At 44.0% G+C, this 22,373-nt stretch overlaps 1 protein-coding gene across 5 annotated transcripts in view; it reads left to right on the top strand.

Annotated features, from left to right (window-relative positions):
- FEZ1 (fasciculation and elongation protein zeta 1) overlaps window positions 1-22,373 on the top strand; it is a 210,721-nt gene that overhangs the window by 10,429 nt on the left and 177,919 nt on the right. For all 5 annotated transcript variants that reach the window (XM_074936681.1, XM_074936682.1, XM_074936680.1 and 2 more), the window contains exon 2: window positions 11,282-11,636. In XM_074936681.1, the coding sequence (XP_074792782.1) occupies window positions 11,326-11,636 (311 nt within the window). In that variant the 5' untranslated portion in view covers window positions 11,282-11,325. The remainder of the gene's footprint in view (window positions 1-11,281; window positions 11,637-22,373) is intronic.

Here is a 22,373-nt window from a genome sequence, read left to right as displayed (position 1 = left end):
TCCTAGTAACCACAGATGCGTCCAAGTGTGGTGTGGGAGCAGTTTTAATGCAGGAAGGACCGGATCAAGAATTCCACCCTGTAGTGTTTCTCAGCAAGAAGCTGTCTGAGAGGGAAAGCAACTGGTCAGTCAGTGAAAAAGAATGTTACACCATTGTCTATGCCGTGGAAAAGCTACGCCCATATGTTTGGGGACGGCGTTTCCACCTGCAAACCGACCATGCTGCACTACAGTGGCTTCATACCACCATAGGAAATAACAAAAAACTTATTCAGTGGAGTTTAGCTCTCCAGGATTTTTATTTTGACAGCCAACACATCTCAGGAGCTTCTAACAAAGTGGCTGATGCACTCTCCTGTGAAACTTTCCCAGAATCAACTGGTTAAAATTGTCCTTAAGATGTGGAAAATATTGTTCGTTTTTATATACTTGGTAGTATATTTAGAGGTGTGTGTGTCTCATTAACTCTGTTTTTTCCTAGAGCTCCAGGAAGAAATCCCAACCAGCGTTTCACCCTATCTGTGATTTGGGGGGGTGCGTCATAAATATAAAGGGAAGTGTAAACCCCTTTAAAATCCCTCCTGGCCAGAGGAAAAACCCTTTCACCTGTAAGGAGTTAAGAAGCTAGGATAACCTCGCTGGCACCTTACCAAAATGACCAATGAGGAGACAAGATACTTTCAAAAGCTGGGGGGAGAGAGAAACAAAGCCTCTCTCTCTCTCTTTCTGTGTGATGCTTTTGCCGGGGACAGAACAGGAATCGAGTCTTAGAACTTAGTAAGTAATCTAGCTAGGTATGCGTTAGATTCTGATTTCTTTAAATGGTTGAGAAAATAAGCTGTGCTGAATGGAATGGATATTCCTGTTTTTGTGTCTTTGTGTAACTTAAGGTTTTGCCTAGAGGGATTCTCTATGTTTTGGTAAGGTATTTACCATCCTGATTTTGCAGAGGTGATTCTTTTTACTTCTATTAAAATTCTTCTTTTAAGAAACTGAATGCTTTTTTCATTGTTCTTAAGATCCAAGGGTTTGGGTCTGTGTTCACCTATGCAAATTGGTGAGGATTTTTATCAAACCTTCCCCAGAAGGGGGGGGTAACGTTTGGGAGGATTTTGGGGGGGAAAGACGTTTCCAAACAGACTCTTTCCTAATAATAATACCGGTTAGACGTTTGGTGGTTGCAGTGAAAGTCCAAGGGCAAAAGGTAAAATAGTTTGTATCTTGGGGAAGTTTTAACCTAAGCTGGTAAAAGTAAGCTTAGGAGGTTTTCATGCAGGTCTCCACATCTGTACCCTAGAGTTCAGAGTGGGGAAGGAACCTTGACACCCCCATACACAGAGTAAGTTGCCTCTGAGATAGCCATGGCTAAGACCCTAACTTTGTGGGAAGCAAGCTGAAAACCTTCTGCCTGCAACTGACCACCTGCACGTCAGGCTGGCTTGAGAGCATATGATGAAGGAAAAGTTCCGGCCTTCCTCCCCACCTACGCCCCACTTCTCCTGGCAGCCACACAAAGTGCAGGGAGAATACAAAACCGCCACTTTTTTTTAAAAATGCGGAAGAAGACAACAGTTTAAAAGGTTCAGTTAGGAAAGCGATTGCTGATGAGGCAGACAGATACACACATACTCAGTCTGGAGTCCACAGGGTGGTCTGGCCTCTCTAAAGGAGCATCTCCAGCTCTTTGGAGCTCTGACACACACAGGACAGAAACCTCAATGAAGAGGCAGACTCCCATTAAAGATAGCCTTAAGGAAGGACATGTATCTTGCCATAATTTTCCGCCACCCAGTGGTCATCCCCTGTTCCTCCCCTGAGCCCCAAGCTGATGCATTAGCCTTGCTCTTTTATGTGCATTTGATATTGAGTTAAACTACATCAGTATTAGTCACTTTTAAAATGATTTAAGAGTGTCCACACAAGGGGGCTGCTGCACTGATTTAACTACATTGATTTAGGAAACAGAGCTAGTGAAATAGGTTTAATTTCTCTGCACATGCCAAGCCTGTAAAAGTCAGTGTCCCTGTGCCATCTGCAGCCTCAAACCCAGTGTCCTGAGACACCTTTGCCTGTGGCCAAACAGCAGTTGTCTGTGACCATGGTTGCCTGTGAGTACGTCCTTGTGTGCCGTGGGAGGTGTGCTGTGATTGGTCTTGTGCGCTGTTGCCCAGACTGGGCTATGGCCATCAGCAACCCTGTGATAGACTCATGCAGGCTACATGGACAAATAGTATCTTGTATTTTGAAAACCACAACACTATCAATAATGAATTTTGAAATCATGGCAGAAAACCAGCCCAGGTAAAACTGAGTGTTCAGTTACCCTGAGATAGGCTGGGTTTTCAAAAAGGCTTTTGACCATATTTTCAAAAGAGCTCAATTCCCACCATGCTGAGCACTTTTGAAAATCTTGGCGTATATGTAAGTGGGGGAATGGTCCAGCTATTATGGGGAACTTTCCTGGCTTATACACTAGCCTGGTGATATGGGCTAGCGAAAGGATCTGAGTCCTCGCTCCCACTCCCTTTTACCTAGAGGCCTGCCTGACCTCGAGGGCTCCCCTTCCACTCTCCTGTGTGGCAGAGTCCTCGTAACCCCAACAAGGCTGGGCCCAGGATTCCTGGGGGGCTTGACCCCCAACCTTGTCGTGGTCACTTAGGGCAGGGGCCAGGGTATCCCCACTCAAGGGTGCTCTCTCTCTCTACTAGATGCTTCCCTGACCCACTGATCATTACACACAGTTCAAAGCAAATACAATTTATTAAATAGCAGTCAATTTAAAAAAATAAGGAAAAATGAGAAAGGTTAAAGGAAAACACATCATCCCGCTCTGTGGCATAGGGACATCACAACCAGCATCTCTGGAGTGTAAGGGGATTGGACTAGAAGACCTCCTGAGGTCTCTTCCAACCTTAATATTCTATGATTCTCAGGCCCTAGCTGTGCTGCAGGGATGCTGCGGGTCAGACACTTGCTCTGGCGGTGACCACGCGCCCTCAGGCTTTACGCGGCAGGACCCTTCTTCCCAGCGTTGACCCTGCCCCGTCAGGGTTACGATCCCCCTCCAAGCCTGGCCTGCAAGGCGTCTTGGCTGGGGGTGCCTCCCTGTGCTGGGCCCGCTCTCCCCAGCTGTTCACCACACCCGGCTCCGGACTGCTCCAGCCCCAGCTCCAGCTCCACTCTGCCTCAGCAGTGCTGCTGCTCTGGCCTCTCTGGCTCTGGTTGCTACAGCTTTTCTCCCAGCACAGGTCTGCTCTGTGGGCTGCTTCTGTGACTCGGCTCCCAGCACTGACCTGCTTCCTTGGCTGCCTTTCTGGCCCCTCTGACTGGCATAGCTCTTCTCCTGAGCTCAGCTTGGGCCCCTGCTTTCTCCTTAGCTTGGCCCACTCTGTCTGACCCAGGCAAATCCAGCTCGCACCGAGGACAGGACCCCCCCGGCCTCCTCACTCGCTATTTAGCCTGCCTGCCCTGTCAATCAGGCTGACCTGGAGCGTTGGCCTCTCCCTATTGTTCCTGGGGACTGTCAATCTTAGGGTCCTGATTTCCCATTGACCTTTCCCCTTTCTTTTGGTACTGGGAGCTAGCCAACCAAAACACCCCCCCCCACCCCCACTGAGTTTTAGTAAGGGGACAACAGTCCCCTTATGTATGTGTCCATCCTGCCACCTTTAACAATGCTGCACCTTTAACTATTGCTTCTCTCACTGTATCGCCCATGTGACCCACCATCAGAGGACTCCTCTGCCACCTGCTTGCCCAATATCTAACAAAGCAAAGCTGCCAAATCTCTTGCTTCCTGCCTGGGCCAGGGTGAATCTGTGGAGGATAATGCAGACAGGGAAGGTGGCCTGGAGTTGGGGGCCTGGAGCCGCTAAAGAAGGACGGGATGTGGAGAGGAACTGACATGGGCCTGCAGGATGACTAGTTAGAAAAAGTCCGTTTGCTGCAGTCAAGGGGTGGAAGAGGCCCATAACTTGAAGGGGGTTGGAGGGAGGTGTTGGAGTAGGTTGCCATGTGTGGGGGGTGGGTCAGATTCATGGCAAGGAACCCAGGCTGAGGTGAGGGAACAGGACAGCAAATCAGCCCCTTTTGTCAGAAGGACAAGGACCACAAGGCTTTAAAAATGTATTCTGTACTGATTAGCTCAAGTACTTCCCAGACCAAAGTACACTAGTGCCCCGAGCCATGACTCCCACCTACGTGGTGTCGTCCATCTGGCCTGGAGATCTCTTTCACCACTTGTCTGACCTCTGACTCCAATTAATGCCAGGCAGGGCCAGGCTAAGGTCATCTGAGGCCATAGGCACAACGTGGGTCTGTTCTGCATCCTTCCTCACTTGAAGGGTGGAAGCACTGGTTCCCCTCTCCTCCCAGAGGCAGTGCAGTGGCATTGGGCTCCTTCTGCCCCAGGATTGGCAGCAGGGTCACTTCCTCTCCTTTGGCACAGAGGGGAGGCAACAGGGGTCTCCTCTCCCTTTCCAGAGAGGAAGGGGTGACAGCAGGTGCTCCCGAGTACTTACCCCATCCGCCAGGGTGTAACTGCTGGGGTGGCGGAAAAGGCCCACTGCACTCTCTCCTCCTGCCACACACTAAGTTCCTTGCTGGGGTGGGCTTGGTGAGCCCCTGACCCAGAGCAGAGGATCTAGTTGTTAACCTCCCATGGAGGGCAATTTCCCTCTCGGAGCTAGTGTTTCAGACTGTCTCCATACTGAGGCAGGCAGCTCTGACTTATTCAGTTATAATTGTGCCACATTTTAATGCTTTCCTTTACAACTACATAGGCTGGAAATGCCCTTTTTTAAAAATGAAAGCTGAGAATCTGAAGAAATCACATGACTCCAGGACCTGGGGCCCTACTCATGAGCCTAGATATGCCTTAATCTAGTCCCCCAAACACCAAATAAACCAATTAATGTTGCCCCTGGAACCCATCCCCAAACCAGACACCCATCTCACCCATGCACACATACCCCTTGCCTGGTACCTACCCCCAGTGCAGCATCCCCTCGAGTGCAGGCACCATTCTCATTAGCTGCCCATGACATCTCCACCAACGTGCCAAGCATCCCCTCTTGCCTCTCCCATCTCTAGGGTGATATAGTCCCTGGGTGTGTGTGGAGGAACACTCCCCACACCTGCTTCTAGGGACTGTGAGGAGAGAGCAGGCTGCAGCAGGCAGAGCAGCACGGGGCAGGTGCACCACCTAAGAGAGCTCTTGCCCAAGTAGCTCTCCTTTCTCATTTGAAAGTTCTGGCCTTAATGTTTTATATGCATATAAATATTAAATATATAACCTATGCCTTTCCTGGTCCCCCCTGCTTCCAGACCCCTATGCTCCCATCTACAAAAATCTGCTCCTCTTCTTTCAAAGGTGAAATGAAGAAATGGCCTATTGCCATTTGTAAGCTGCAGTTACTGGTGAGGTCCATGAGCACATGCACAATGAACAGGATGGACATTCTGTATCCTGATGCAGAAAGAAGGAGTCACATTTAGCTTCCAGACACAGACAGGAAGCAATACTACCACAGCACCAGCATCCAGACTCCTCTCAAGTAAGCACCCTTGCCAGTGAAGATCAGAACAGCCTGTTGCAAAGAGTCTAAAGGGGTCTCTCTGCTCTCCACACTGATGCTGCAAATACATGTGCGTGATCCCATGAGTGCGTATCTGAGCAAACTTTGAAGGCCACTTTCAAAGCTTTTTGAATTAACAAACACTAAGGGGAGAGAATACAGCGGAGCTGAACCCCATTTAAAAAAACCCTTCTCCCAGCTCTAGTTCCAAACGAAAGAGGGCTGCACTGCATATGCATAGCTAATGCAGGGTTGCCCTGCCTTATTCAGTGTAAAAAATATGTTTTCTTCCAGGTCATTGAACAAAATGTTAAACAGTATAGGCTACAAACCAATTATTGAAGGACCCCACTGGAAACACTGCTTGATGACGATTCCTCATTTATGGTAACATTTGGAGAGCTATCAGTTTGTCGGTTTGTGATACACTATACCTCGGGGGAGTGCCCTGCAACTCCCATATTCATCATTTGTATATAACTGTGCTATTTCATATAAAGAATGCCAGGTGAGGTATCATGGGAAAGGTTATGATCTGCTGAAAGCCATTGTTCTATCTAAATATGTATATAGTCATTAGTAGGGCTGTCGATTAATCGCAGATAACTCACATGATTAACTCAAAAACGTTAATCACGATTAAAAAAATTAATCGCGATTAATCACAGTTTTAATCACACTGTTAAACAGTAGAATACCAATTGAAATTTATTAAATATTTTAGGATGTTTTTCTACATTTTCAAATATATTGATTTCAGTTACAACACAGAATACAAAGTGTACAGTGCTCACTTTATAGTATGATTTTTATTAGAAATATTTGCACTGTAAAAATGATAAACAAAAGAAATAGTATTTTTCAGTTCACCTCATACAAGTACTGTAGTGCAATCTCTTTATCATGAAATCGCAACTTACAAATGTAGGTTTTTTTGTTACATAACTGCACTCAAAAACAAAACAAAATGCAAAACTTTAGAGTCTACAAGTCCACTCAGTCCTACTTCTTGTTAAGCCAATCTCTAAGACAGACAAGGGAGATAATGATGCCCACTTCTTAGTTACAATGTCACCTGAAAGTGAGAACAGGCATTCACATGGGACTTTTGTAGCCGGCATTGCAAGGTATTTGCCTGCCAGATATGCTAAACATTCATATGCCCCTTCATGCTTCAGCCTCTGTTCCAGAGGACATGCTTCCATGCTCATGACACTCATTAAAAAAACAATTCATTAATTAAATTTGTGACTGGACTCCTTGGGGGAGAATTGTATGTCTCCTGCTTTGTTTTACCTACAATCTGCCATATATTTCATGTTCTAGCCGTGTCGGATGATGACCCAGAACACGTTGTTCGTTTTAAGAACACTTTTGCTCCAGATTTGACAAAACGCAAAGAAGGTACCAATGTGAGATTTCTAAAGATAGCTACAGCACAGACCCAAGGTTTAAGAATCTGAAGTGCTTTCCAAAATCTGAGAGGGACGGGGTATGGAGCATATTTTCAGAAGTCTTAAAAGAGCAACACTCCAATGCGGAAACTACAGAACCCGAACCATCAAAAAAGAAAATCAACCTTCTGCAGGTGGCATCTGACTCAGAGGATGAAAATGAATATGCATCGGTCCATACTGCTTTGTACTGTTATCGAGCAGAACCCGTCATCAGCATGGACGTATGTCCTCTGGAATGGTGGTTGAAACATCAAGGGACATATGAATCTTTAGCGCATCTGGCATGTAAATATCTTGCGACACCGGCTACAACAGTGCCATGCGAATGCCTGTTCTTATTTTCACGTGACATTGCGAACAAGAAGCGGGCAGCATTATCTCATGCAAATGTAAACAAACTTGTTTGTCTGAGTGATTGGCTGAACAAGAAATAGGACTGATTGGACTTGTAGGCTCTAAAGTTTTACATTGTTTTATTTTTGAATGCAGTTATTTTTTCTACTTAATTCTACATTTGTAAGTTCAACTTTTATGATAAAGAGATTGCATTACAGTACTTGTATTAGGTGAATTGAAAATACTATTTCTTTTGTTTTTTACAGTGCAAATATTTGTCATGAAAAATAAATATAATGTGAGCACTGTACACTTTGTATTCTGTGTTGTAGTTGAAATCAATGTATTTGAAAATGTAGAAAACATCCAAAATATTTAAATAAATGGTATTCTATTATAGTTGAACAGTGCGATTAATCACATGGTTAATCATGATTTTTTTTTAATTGCGTGATTAATCATGATTAATATTTTTAATTGCTTGACAGCCCTGAGATTCATTAGTGCATATGAGATTGTATTGTATGGTTGTCACTAAACTATGCTGTGAGTTGGGAATCTCCCAGATATTAGCTCCCCAAAGACAACAACAACGGAGGTAACCAATGCCTGAGTGGGAGTCAAAAAACCATGAACAGCCATTGTCTAGCAAGGAAGTTACAATTCAGTGACTCACTTGCACAAGGCCCCAACAGGCGAATTGCTCAGCCTTGTCTGGTGACTCAGTAATGCCCACTAGGCATGCCTGGACTTGTGCTCTGTAAGCACATAGAATGAGGATATTCAGTAGATGACGGAGGCCTCATGGTTTGTCCTGTCTCTTCCCCCACCTTCACTGAAAGCAACAAGAATGCTGGAGCTGAGGAGACTGGTCCCCAGGCTAACAGAGAGGGCCTGCATATGAAAGACTGTAACCAACCTGCAGTTTTGAGTGGGGTGAGAAAAACTGTTTAGTCCAGATATTGCCTAGTATAATAAGGATGAGAATTTAGACTGCATGCTTATCTTTTATTTTCTTTTGGTAACTACTCTGACTTTTTGCCTATCACTTATAATCACTTAAAATCCATTTTTTGTAATCAATAAACTTATTCTAGTGTTTATCCTTACCAGTGAGCTTGACTGAAGTACTTGGTAAATCTGCTCAGACTACAAAGGCTGGTGTATGTCCACTTTCCATTGATGAAGTGGTGAACCAATTAATAAACTTGCATTGCTCAAGAAAGGGTCTTGAGCAGTGCTAGAGGGTATATTTTGGTGGTATAAGATGGGAGCTGGGGAGATTTGGCTGGTGCCTTTCTCTCTGTGATTTGTGAGTGGCTCTGGGAGCAGTCTTTCAATCTGGGTGGGTGTGGGGCACCACATGTGGTTGACCTGAGTGGTAACAGCACTTGGAGGGGTTTGCTGCTTATCGCCAGTAAGGCATTGTGAGAGACAACCCAGATTAGTAAATTAAGGGGGCACAGCGGTCCCATGGTCCCAGGTTATGTGCCATATTAATTTAATATCATCCTAGTTTTTTAATCAAAATATGCAGTACCACGTCAAATGCCTTACAGAAGTCTAAGTACATTACTGCCTTTATGAACCAAATTTATAATCTCATAAAAAAAGATATCAAGTTAGTGTGACAGGACCAATTTTCCATAAATACAGGCTCATTTGCATTAATTACATTATCCTCCTTTAATTCTTTATTAATTGAATCCCATATCAGCTGCTCCATTATCATGTCTGGGACTGATGTCAGGTTGACAGACCTATATTACCCAGGTCATCTTGTTTACCATTTAAAAAAATTGGCATAACATTAGCTTTCTTCCAGTCTTCTGGAACTTCCCCAGTGCTCCAAGACTTATTGAAAATCAAAATTAATGGTCCAGCAAGTTCCTCAGACAACTCTTTTAAAATTCTTGGATGCAAGTTATCTGGATCTGATTATTTAAAAATGACTAAATTTAGTAGCTTTTCTTTAACATCCTCCAGAGATATGAGTTGAGAGGAAAGAGTGTTATCATCACCAAATTATGAGACTACCGTATATACTCGATCATAAGCTGGTTCATTTATAACCCGACCCCCCCAAGATGGATAAGTAAAAATGGAAAATTTTTATGACCCATTCATAAGCCAACCCTATAATTCAGGGGTCAGTAAAGTTTGGCTCCCGGGCCATCAGGATAAGCCGCTGGCGGGCCGAGATGGGTTGTTTAACTCGAGCGTCTGCAGGCACGGAGGTAAACCTAAGTAAACAAAGTGTCCCGGTGCGCCAGCTGTTTACCCTGATGGGCCGGGACAGCAACTGGTGGGGAAATTTTTTGTGGGGGAGAAGCTGGGGGTCAGGGGAGTAATCCCTGTGATCACCCCCCACATGACCCCACCCCCTAGGCCGGGACCCCCACACTCTCCCCAACCCACCTGATCTGGGGAGGGCCAGGGGAGGATGTCTCTGGCCTGGCTGGAGCTGCTCTGGCAGGCTGGGCAGTGTGGCTGCAGCCTGCTCTGGTGGGCCACACCGGGCAGCGTGGCTGCAGCATGCTCCGGTGGGCTCAACGGCGCGGCTGCAGCCTGCCAGCCCTGGAGCTGCAGCTGCTTTGGAGGCTGGGGGGGGGAGAGCAGGCCGGAAGCGGAGGGAGTCTGGCCCCACCTCTTCCCTTCTGGCTCTGCTGGCTGTGCTGCCTCTCCTTGCTCCCTCTGTTGGGGGGAGGGGCTGAGTCCCACCTCTCCCTCTCTATACCTGTTCATAAGCCGGCCCCCTTCTCTGATGCTTCCCTTTTTTACTAAAAAAATTTGGCTTATGTACAAGTATATATGGGATATGTTTTTCCCCAAATACAGAACAGAAATATTTATTGAACACTTCTGCCTTTTCTGTATTCTTATTGATAATTCTACCATTTCCACATCGTAATGAACCAATACCATTGCCAGGATTCCTTTTGTTCCTAATATTTTTTTAAAAGCTCCTTCTTATTGTCCTTAGCTCTGCTGGCCATAGATTTTTCATTGTGTCCGTTTGCTTCTCTTATCAATTTTCTACAATTCCTAACTTCTGATTTATATTTGTTACTATCAACTTTCCCTTTCTTCCATTTGTTATATATTATTTTCCAATTCTTTATAGCTGATTTCCCTTCTCCTCTAAACCAGGTCAGTTTTTACCCAGCATACCCTTCTTCCTCATTTTTGGAATTGTGGCTTTTAGAGCATCTGATAAGGTATTCTGAAATGATTCATAATTATCATTTACATGTTTTCTGGTTAAAATGTTCTCTCAATGCAGATTTTGTAGAAATGTCAGTATTAACTATGGTTGGGATTTTCAAAAGCACCCAACTGTCTTAGGAGCACAAGTCCTGTTGAACATCTCACCCTCTGATGTTAACTAGAGCTACAATATTGAGTCTGCCAAAGTTATCAAAAATTTCTAATGTGCACTCATGAATTTTTCTTTGAAATGTTTATATATTAACTGTATTTTAGTTTTTAGTAAACAATGCAAAGGCCTGTTTCTCATGAAGAGTAGCCTTCCTGAAAAATTTCAGTTTGTGAAATTCAATTGTTTTTGAGTTGTGTGAGTAACATGTGTGTTAAAGGTTTAATTAAAAAATAGTATTTTTTAAAATCTTTCCATATTAAAAAAAACTCTGTCTAAACTGATTTTGTTCAAAATTCCCAAAAATAATTAATCTCTGGCTGACATGAAACATGGAAAATGTCAGGCCAAAAATGCAGTTTTCAGAAGGCTATGAGCAACTCTTTGCAGGTTGTAATGAAAGTTCTGATATGATCGTCAATATAGACAGGACTACTCTTCCCACAGTAATGCACTGAAGCCTGCAGAAACAGAAAGTGTGTGCATACAGGTTACAAAACCTTGTTACTGATTCATGGATGTACTTTTTGTTCTAGATAATCTGACTTGAAGAAGTCTATTTCACTTTAGCCAGTTCAAGATGGAAGCTCCACTGGTGAGTCTGGATGAGGAGTTTGAGGATCTGAGACCCTGCTATGCTGATGAGAGAGAAGAAAAACCCCATTGTTTTTATGGCTCATCCCCTCAGCATCTGGAAGATCCCTCCCTTTCTGAGCTTGAGAACTTCTCCTCTGAAATTATCAGCTTCAAGTCCATGGAAGACTTGGTGAATGAATTTGACGAGAAGCTGAATGTCTGCTTTCGGAATTACAATGCCAAAACCGAGAACCTGGCTCCTGTAAAAAATCATCTCCAGATACAAGAGGAGGAAGAGCATCTTCAGGATGAGGAGTAAGTAGACTAGAAATTCTAATAATACCTTTAACCCAAGGAGGCTTTTATTTATTTTAATGCAATGAGTCCTCATAAAGCTTGTCAAAAAAGGAAAAATAAAAACTAAGAAAAAAATTGAAATTTTGAAGAAGTTTCCATTGTGCAGGGTTTCCAATAGATCTATTTTCAGGTTTTCAAAATTTTTATTGCATTTTAAAATATTTTTTGGTCAAAAACATTATGGAAATGATTCTTGACACTTGTTTTCAGGAAACAAAAACATCTGATAACCATTTTGATAATGGTTTTGATAATTTTTTAAATAAAAACAATGGATAAAGAAGTCATGAAAATGTCTGTGAAAAATTAAAACATTTGAATAAGTGAATAGTTTTTTGCAAAATATGTTTTCTTTGGAAAAAGGCCATTTTATTGTTTTGATTTGAAAAAAATTGTAATGTCTATACTCATAAAGAGATTACGCCAAGGCTTCTAGGTCACCACTGAGACTAAGGCTATTTTTACACTACAGAGTTTAGTCGACTTAAGTGACATCGACGATCATAAGCTGCTTTAATTACATTGGTTGTGCACATCCACACAATGCTCCTTGCATTGGCAGATCACATCCACAGTCTGTGCTCTTGCATCGACAGTGAGAGAGTTTTATCCTGGGAAGCTATCCCACTGTGCAACTTGCCACCCTCTGCTCCTGGGAGATCTGGGAATGGATTGTGATGCATCATGGGAGTGTGCTCACCATCCCATGATGCAGTTATTTCTGTCCCATCATTCCATGGGCTTCTGACTTCGTTTCATGCCATTTTTAACAGTCCTTGTAAACTATGTGCCCACCATCTCTGTCTGAAATCATGGATCCTGAACTGCTGAGCGTTATGACAATAACGTGGCTGGTTCTGCAGTATTTCATGAGCTGCGAAACAGAAAGTGAATCAGTGGTGCCTGCCCTGCTGTGTGCCATGGAAAGAAATAATCCAGGACTGCTGCTGGCATTCATGAAGCAGCTGCGCATGGTGAATCATTGGTCCTGGGCTCAGGAAACAAGCACCGAGTGGTGGAATCTCATTGTGATGCGCGTGTGGGATGACAAGCAGTGGCTGTAGAACTTCTGGATGTGCAAATCCACCCTCCTGGACCTGTGTGCGGAGCTGGTCCCAGCGCTGCAGCACAAGGCACCAGAGTGAGAGGTGCCCTCACTGCTGAAAAGCTGGTGGCCATCGCTGTGGGGAAGCTGGCAATTCTAGACTGCTACCAGTCAGTCGTGAATCAGTTTGGCATTGGAAAATCCACTGTGTGGGTTGCGGTGATGCAAGTCTGCAGGGCCATTAATCATCTCCTGCTACGAAGGATGGTGACTCTTGGTAATGGGCAGGAAATATTTGATGGCTTCAAGGCAATGGGATTCCCTAACTGCAGCGATAGATGGAACACAGATCCCAATTTTGGCCCCAGACCATCTTGAGACAGAGTACATCAACCAAAAGGGCTACTTCTCCATGGTCTTGCAGGCGCTAGTGGATCACCAGGGCCATTTCACTGACATCAGTGTAGGGTGGTCAGGGAAGGTGCAGATGCATGCATCTTTAGGAACAGTGGACTGTATAGAAAACTGCATGCTGGGACTTTCTTTCCAGACCAGAAGATTCTGATGGGGGATGTGAAAATGCCCATAGTGATCCTGGGAGACCCTGCCTAGCCCTTGCTCGCATGGCTCATGAAGCCTTACACCGGGAACTTGGACAGCAGCAAGGAGCACTTCAGCTACAGGCTCAGCAGGTGCTAAATGACCACTGAATATATCTTTGACATATTAAAAGGTTGCTGGCACTGCCTTTTTGGCAGGTTAGACCTCAACAAGGAAAATATTTCCACAGTCATTGCAGCCTGCTGTACAAGGCATAATATTTGTGAAGTGAAGGGGGGAAAGTTTTCCCCAGGGTGGAGTGCTGGGATTGATTGGCTGGCCACTGATTTTGAGCAGCCAGATACCAGGACAATTAGAGGGGCACAACAGGATGCTATTCAAATCAGGGAGGCTTTCCGAAGGAGCATTTTGACAATGATTCCTAGCAACGTGTCTTTATGTGAGGTATTCAGCCAGGCAATGTTTACTTGCCGCCCTGTGTGACCTCTATAATGTTTGATTCCTGAGCGTTAATTGTAGTGAGCAAATATTCCTTCCAATAGCCACTGTGTTTGAATGTTAGCACCAATTAATGTGCATATGATACAAATAAAGAGTAAATTTGCATCAAAGAATAAAGTTTAATAACAGGACAAAACCAAAATATTCATCAAATAGGGAACATGGAAATGAGGAGTAGTCTCTTGGGTATGGCTCTCATAGCTGAGTGTAATTCCAGCTTTCTGAAACCAGTCCCTATGGGTTGAGTGCAAGGCTACTGAGAGGGACTGGGAACATGCACGAAATGTGGTGCGGGACTTTGGGCAGAGCATGGAATGGAGTTCGGTGGGGTACTGAACTACAGGGGGACTCGTGCATGGCTCTGCTCTGACTGCAGCATAATGAGGAACTTGAGCATCTGTGTCTGGTCCTCCAGTAGCTTAATCATCCACTCTTGCCCCTCTCTCCTTTCCAGGCTGTCCAGCCTGATATTTTCATTAGTTGTCTCCCTCAGTGCTGCTGTTCCACTATCTGCTGTAGCTGTTGACTGCAGCACTTCGCCAAACGTATCCTCCGTACTCTTCCTGCGTTGCCATCTTATCTGATGGATGTACTCTGCCGCTATGGAGAAGTGGGGTCCTCAAGGGCACATCTTCAGAAGCCAAAGAGACAGTGAATTGACACACTGTTGTGAGTGCGCTCACAGCCGTGAATCACAAAAGTTACACACACGTCTTTGTCACTGTTCCTTGGGTAGCGTACAGCTTGGCGTGAGTCCGAAATATGGTGAGTTTGGTTGGGTGGGGGGTGGAAAGGGGGGAATGGGCAAGAAGGAACAAAGGGCCTGGGTGGTCTGAGAAGGGGGTTCCTACAAGCTCCTAGTGGAAATATTCTGAATATTGGTACCCTTTTCCATAGGTGGGGTGATCAAACCCGATATCTCACTACTGAGGGTAACCCAGGGTGCAAGGGTGCATCTCTTGCAAGTGTGTCTTCAGACTGTCTCTGTATACTGCTCGCCTGTGTGCGGCTTTGGTCCCCGCAGAAATAATTGCCGGTTGGGTGCAGCAAAATTTCCTGCAGTGGGGGCAGAAACAAGCTAGCTCTGCTGAGGATTGCAGAATATCTGCAGGAAAATTTCCTAGAGATCTCTTTGGAGGATTCCCGGGCTATCCCAGTGTACATTAACAAACTTTTCTGCCAGGCTCCCACTGCGTAGCTGCATAAACTCTGTTGTTAATTTCATTCCCTTATCCATCCTCTACCATATAAAAAAGTACATGAGAGCTCAATCTCCTCTCACCATGAAGTATCAAAGTAAAATGCATGCTTACCTACACTCGCATCCCCTGCTTCAGGGCTGGATTACCCACTAGGCAGACTAGCACGTGAGATTATTTTTTTTTAAAATTTGTTATTTGATATTTCAAAAAAAGCATCGAAATAGTCATCATGGGAAAAATCAGAACTTCGTTGGACTTCCTTGCACTCCACTCCATACTCTTCCCCTGTTTTTCTGTTCTCTTTTTATTACTTATCCCCACCTAAACCAGGGGGGTGTCTCTCAAGGTTCCTCCCCCACTCTGAACTCTAGGGTACAGATGTGGGGACCTGCATGAAAAACCTCCTAAGCTTATCTTTACCAGCTTAGGTCAAAACTTTTCCAAGGTACAAAATATTCCACCATTTGTCCTTGGATTGCCTGCTACCACCACCAAACTAATACTGGTTACTGGGGAAGAGCTGTTTGGACACGTCTTTCCCCCCAAAATACTTCCCAAAACCTTGCACCCCACTTCTTGGACAAGGTTTGGTAAAAAGCCTCACCAATTTGCCTAGGTGACTACAGACCCAGACCCTTGGATCTTAAGAACAATGAACAATCCTCCCAACACTTGCACCCCCCCTTTCCTGGGAAATGTTGGATAAAAAGCCTCACCAATTTGCATAGGTGATCACAGACCCAGACCCAAACCCTTGGATCTGAGAACAATGAAAAAGCATTCAGTTTTCTTACAAGAAGACTTTTAATAAAAATAGAAGTAAATAGAAATAAAGAAATCCCCCCTGTAAAATCAGGATGGTAGATACCTTACAGGGTAATTAGATTCAAAACATAGAGAACCCCTCTAGGCAAAACCTTAAGTTATAAAAAAGATACACAGACAGAAATAGTTATTCTATTCAGCACAGTTCTTTTCTCAGCCATTTAAAGAAATCATAATCTAACACGTACCTAGCTAGATTACTTACTAAAAGTTCTAAGACTCCATTCCTGGTCTATCCCCAGCAAAGACAGAATATAGACAGACACACAGACCCTTTGTTTCTCTCCCTCCTCCCAGCTTTTGAAAGTATCTTGTCTCCTCATTGGTCATTTTGGTCAGGTGCCAGCGAGGTTACCTTTAGCTTCTTAACCCTTTACAGGTGAGAGGAGCTTTCCCGTGGCCAGGAGGGATTTCAGAGGGGTTTACCCTTCCCTTTATATTTATGACAGTGTCCTACTAACGTAGATCGAAATAATGCGAGGGAATCAGATCCTGTCATGTATTGCAATAAATTTATGTTTTATTATTGATATATTCTTCTGGGTTATACGTACTTGATTCATTTTTTTCCTTTCTTATATATATATTTTATATATATACATAAAAATAGTGTTCATTGTGTAATTTGTTTTTTTTTTTAAGTTCAGATAACTGAGATAAGGGGCAGGATGAAACATAACCAACTGAGTGGAGCACAGAAACGTAAACTGGTGGAAGAAAAGAAACAAAAAACTAGTGAAATATTCCAAAATATTCCAAAGCTGACATCATTTTTCAAAGCGAATCCATCAGAAGCAACATCTTTTCTCAGTAGCATAGACATCGTTCCAAAACCTGGAGGTGTTTCAGAGACTGACCCTTCTTCTGTTGGTGAAACAAACACCATTCCAGAACATGTGGCTGTGTCAGAGACTGTAACTGATCATCCTACACCTGGTGGTAAAACAGACGTTGTAGAAGGTGTGGATGTGTCAGAGACTGAACCTGCTCATGCTGTAAATAGTAGGAGAAAAGATCGTGGTATGTGGGTTGATTTCAGTACCGATGATGTAGCTTACTGGATAGATTGTGGACCAAATGACTGTCAACACCACACTGGGCCATTTGAGAAATCACGTTGGACTTTTACCAATGGCAAACAAACAAGATATTGTTCACAAAAAATATTTTTCTGCATGAAAGCGAATGGTGAGAAATACACCTGAGAATGGCTACTGTGTTCACCATCAACAGGGTCTGTGTACTGTTTTGTTTGCAAACTTTTTGCATATAAACCTTCAACATCCCGGATTGATGGATGGATTTAGTGACTGTCGGAATACTATTTTAATTGAACAACATGAAAATAGCACTAATCACAGAGATTCAATGTTGACATATTTAAATTGAAGACAGGGCTTTGGATTGACACAAAAATTGGAAGAACAAATTAAAGGGGAGCGTGAATACTGGCAACATGTCTTGCAGCATATTATAGCTGTTATTCAAACATTAGCTGAACGTGGTCTGCCTTTCCAGGGATCAAATGACACATTTGGATCATTGCAGAATGGAAATTTCTTGGGATTGTTGGAGCTTGTGGTTCAGTTTGACCCATTTTTAGCTGGCCATATCTCAAAATATGGGAATGCTGGCAAAGGTAACCCATCATACTTATCCAAGACAATATGTGATGAACTCGTTGGTCTAATGAGTGACAAAGTTCGTTCAGCTATTGTGGATGAAAGAAGTACTACTGGGTACTTCAATTTACCTGTCGACTCTACACCTGATCTTTCACCTATTGATCAGTTGAGTATTGTACTAAGTTATGTGTCTCCCACAGATGGAAAACCAGTTGAACAATTTATAACATTCCTCAATTTGAAAAGCCACACTGGTGAAAAAATGGCAAATCAAGTACTGCAGTATCTGTGCCAAGTCTGCAAAATAGATTTCTCAAAGTGCAGAGGTCAATCTTATGACGACGCTGCCAACATGTCAGGGCATTATCAAGGGATGCAAAAGAAGCTTTTAGAACAGAACAAATATGCCATAGTCATAGCATATGCTGCACACTCTCTCAGTCTTGTTGGCCGCGGTGCTGTGGATTGTTGTCTGGTGGCAGTAAGTTTTTTCTCAACAGTCCAGTTACTTTATACATTTTTCTCTGCCTCAACACACCGATGGGCAGTTCTTAAAACATATTTGGGCAATGATCGTGTGTTGAAATCTCTTTCTAATACTCGCTGGGAGGCAATGCAGTGGCAACAAGTGCAATTCTGGAGTCCTACTCAAAGATTGTGGATGCATTAGAAAGTATAGCTGAAGACCAACCACAAAAGGGAGAAACTATACGAGAGGCAGAAAACATTGCAAACAAGATGCAAGAACTAGAGTTTGTATTCATGTGGAATGACATTTTACAACACTTTTACCACACAAGTCAAGCTCTCCAAGAAAAAGAATTGGATTTGAAAACATGTGCAGAACTCTGTCAATCATTAGCAGACCACTTACCCACTTTGAGGAATGATTTCAAAAGATTTGAAGACATATCAAAAGATATCTTGCCTGATACTAACTACAAAGAAGCCCAGTCCCGCAAGCGAATCAGGAAAAAACAAGCAAATGATAGCAGTGCACCAGAAACAGCATTGAATCCCAGAGGCAAATTTTGCATATCTACTTACTACACTATAATTGATACACTTGAAGCTCATATGAAAAGGAGAGGTGACGTGTACAAAGAAGTATCAAGTAGATTTTCTTTTTTAAACGATGTGGACTTATCTGATGAACAATATTCACAAGGTTGGCAAAAGCTAGTTGACTCATACCCTGTTGACTTGAACATGAATCTCTGTGGAGAAGTACGGCAGTTCCACTGTTATATGCTTGCAAAGTTTAATGAAACAGGAAAAATGAAATTCAGTCACATTGATCTTCATGACACAATACTGAAAGGCGGAATACAATGTGTATTTCCAAATGTAGAGATCGCACTACGTATTTTTCTAACATTGATGATTACTAACTGCTCCATAGAATGCTCTTTTTCTCAGCTGAAAGGAATAAAAAACCCTCAGAGAACAACAATGTGTCAGGACAGACTTGATTCACTTTCCCTATTGTGTATGGAAGTGGACAGGCTTTGTTGAGTCAGCTTTGATGAACTTATCCAGAATTTTGCAATCAGATTTTGCAATCAGAAAATCTAGAAAGAAGCTATTTTAATTTCATTATACATGTAAGTTTTGTGTCATTTCGAAAAATAAAATTTTATTTTACGGTATAGTATTGTTTTTATTTTGAATTACATATGGGGGGGGCACCATAATCTTTTCAGTGCTTAGGGCCTCTAAAGGTCTTAATCTGGCCCTGCCCTGCTTCATGTGCACTGGTGCCAGAGTGCTGGGACTGACTAGATCCCTCCAGAGTCAAAAAAAGGTCCTAACTCGCCACATCACCGCATGCCATTTTCATGTGTTCCACATCCTCCTCCAACTCCACTTCCTTGTCTACCACTTTGTCCTTGGGGTTGACTCTGCTGGCTGCTTCCTTCTGTCCCCCCAAAGTATCCACAGGGCTCTAGGTGATGGAGGTGGAGCTGCAGCCAAGAGGGCATGCAGTTCCTTGTAGAAATGGTGTGTCTTTGGCGCTGCACCAGAGCGATGGTTGGCCTTCCTTGCTTTCTGGTATGCCTGCCTCAGCTCCTTGATGTTTGCGTGGCACTGCTGTGTGTCCCTTTTGTGACCCCTCTCCTGCAAGCCACTAGAAATCAGCCTGGAGGCATCAAAGTTCCTATGGCTGAATTGAAGCTGTGACTGCAGAGCCTCCTCTCCCCGCAGACCCAGCAGATCCAACAGCTCCGGTGTATTCCATGCAGCTGGGAAGATGCGGTGTGAACTGTCCATGCCGAGCAAACAGGAAGAGAAATTTCAAAAATTACCTGGCCTTTAAAAGGAGGAGGGGCACATACCTGTGTACCTTCAGGGCAGCAGAGTTCAAACTGAGATCAAAGAGGTCATGATGGGCATTGTGGGACACCTGTAGGCCAATTAGGGCGACATAAGCAAGTACAGTGTCTACACTGACACTGGGTCGCTCTAAATGTGTTGCAAAAAGTTCTGTGCCACTTGTCAAGGTGGTTTTATTATGCTGGGGTAGAAGGGGAATTATATCAGCAGGGGGAGCATTTCAGTGTGTGCACCTCCACTCTTTTGTTGACGAAAGCTGACTTTTGTCAACAAAACTGTGTTGTGTAGACAAGGCTAAGGCTTTGTCTACACTACAGAGTTAGGTCGACGTGAGGCAGCTTATGTTGACCTAACTATGTCAGTATACACACTACAGCCTTGCCATGGACACCAACAGCGGATTGAATTACTGCAGTGGCTGGAGGTCAACCTAGATTAAGTTGATCTAATTTTGTAATATAGGCAAACCCTTAGCTCTGTTTAGAGTTGGGGCACATGATACCATGACTCTGCTCCATTCTTATGACTAGGGATTTATAATGTGAGATACACATTTTTCAGTGGTGGCCATCGCATCAGGCAGAGTGACGTATAGACAGGCTTCCGTATTCTGTCCTTCAGAAACACAATGCTTTGGGTTTATTCATGTAGGGTCACCCAACAGTGTTTCTCACTAATTTGATGGAATAGATCATTGAGAGGGTGGGAGGGCAGAAAGCCTGTGAAGTAAATGATATTTAAAAAATAAATTAAAATTTGGGCTTGTCAATTTTAATCTTGTCTCTTCAATTCTAAGGAGGTTTTCATGTGTGTGGGGGGAGGTATTTCTAGGACCTGGAAATGGAGATCAAACAAATTTACTTGCATAAAGAATGATCCATAGAGACCTGCACTTAGGATGGAAGAATCCCATGCACCGCTACAGACTAGGGACCGAGTGGCTAGGCAGCAGTTCTTCAGGAAAGGACCTAGGGGTTACAGTGGACGAGAAGCTGGAAATGAGTCAACAGTGTGCCCTTGTTGCCAAGAAGGCTAACGGCATTTTGGGTTGTATAAGTAGGAGCGTATCCAGCAGATTGAGGGACATGATCATTCCCCTCTATTCGGCATTGGTGAGGCTTCATCTGGAGTACTGTGTCCAGTTTTGAATCATAGAACCATAGAATATCAGGGTTGGAAGGGACCTCAGGAGGTCATCTAGTCCAACTCCCTGCTCAAAGCAGGACCAATCCCCAACTAAATCATCCCAGCCAGGGCTTTGTCAAGCCTGACCTTAAAAATATCTAAGGAAGGAGATTCCACCACCTCCCCAGGTAACGCATTCCAGTGTTTCACCACCCTCCTAGTGAAAAAGTTTTTCCTAATATCCAACCTAAACCTCCCCCACTGCAACTTGAGACCATTACTCCTTGTCCTGTCCTCTTCTACCACTGAGAATAGTCTAGAACCATCCTCTCTGGAACCACCTCTCAGGTAGTTGAAAGCAGCTATCAAATCCCCCCTCATTCTTCTCTTCCGCAGACTAAACAATCCCAGTTCCCTCAGCCTCTCCTCATAAGTCATGTGTTCCAGTCCCCTAATCATTTTTGTTGCCCTTCGCTGGACTCTCTCCAATTTATCCACGTCCTTCTTGTAGTGTGGGGCCGAAAACTGGACACAGTACTCCAGATGAGGCCTCACCAATGTCGAATAGAGGGGAACGATCACGTCTCTTGATCTGCTGGCAGTGCCCCTATGTATACATCCCAAAATGCCATTGGCCTTGGCAACAAGGGCACACTGTTGACTCATATCCAGCTTCTCGTCCACTGTAACCCCTAGGTCCTTTTCTGTAGAACTGCTGCCGAGCCATTCGGTCCCTAGTCTGTAGCGGTGCATGGGATTCTTCCATCCTAAGTGCAGGACTCTATGGATCATTCTTTATGCAAGTAAATTTGTTTGATCTCCATTTCCTGATTTCACTCCTGCATGCCCAAGCAATATTTTTATACTCTTCCCTGGTCATTTGTCCAATCTTCCACTTCTTGTAAGCTTCTTTTTTGTGTTCAAGATCAACAAGGATTTCACTGTTAATCCAAGCTGGTCGCCTACCATATTTACTATTCTTTCTACACATCGGGATGGGTTGTCCCTGTAACCTCAATAAGGATTCTTTAAAATATGGCCAGCTCTCCTGGACTCCTTTCCCCCTCATGTTATTCTCCCAGGGGATCCTGCCCATCAGTTCCCGGAGGGAGTCAAAGTCTGCTTTTCTGAAGTCCAGGATCTGTATTCTGCTGCTCTCCTTTCTTCCCTGTGTCAGGATCCTGAACTCGACCATCTCATGGTCACTGCCTCCCAGGTTCCCATCCACTTTAGCTTCCCCTACTAATTCTTCCCAGTTTGTGAGCAGCAGGTCAAGAAGAGTTCTGCCCCTAGTTGGTTCCTCCAGCACTTTCACCAGAAAATTGTCCCCTACCCTGCCAATCAGCCAATCGCTCAGACAAACAAGTTTGTTTACATTTGCAGGAGATAATGCTGCCTGCTTCTCGTTTACAATATCACCTGAAAGAGAGAACAGGTGCTTGCATGGCACTGTTGTAGCCAGTGTCGCAAGATATTT

Source organism: Natator depressus, chromosome 22, assembly GCF_965152275.1.
Source record: "Natator depressus isolate rNatDep1 chromosome 22, rNatDep2.hap1, whole genome shotgun sequence".
NCBI lineage: Eukaryota > Metazoa > Chordata > Testudines > Cheloniidae > Natator > Natator depressus.
The sequence above is the reverse complement of the archived record's forward strand: the minus strand, read 5'-3'. Positions and strand labels throughout refer to the sequence as shown.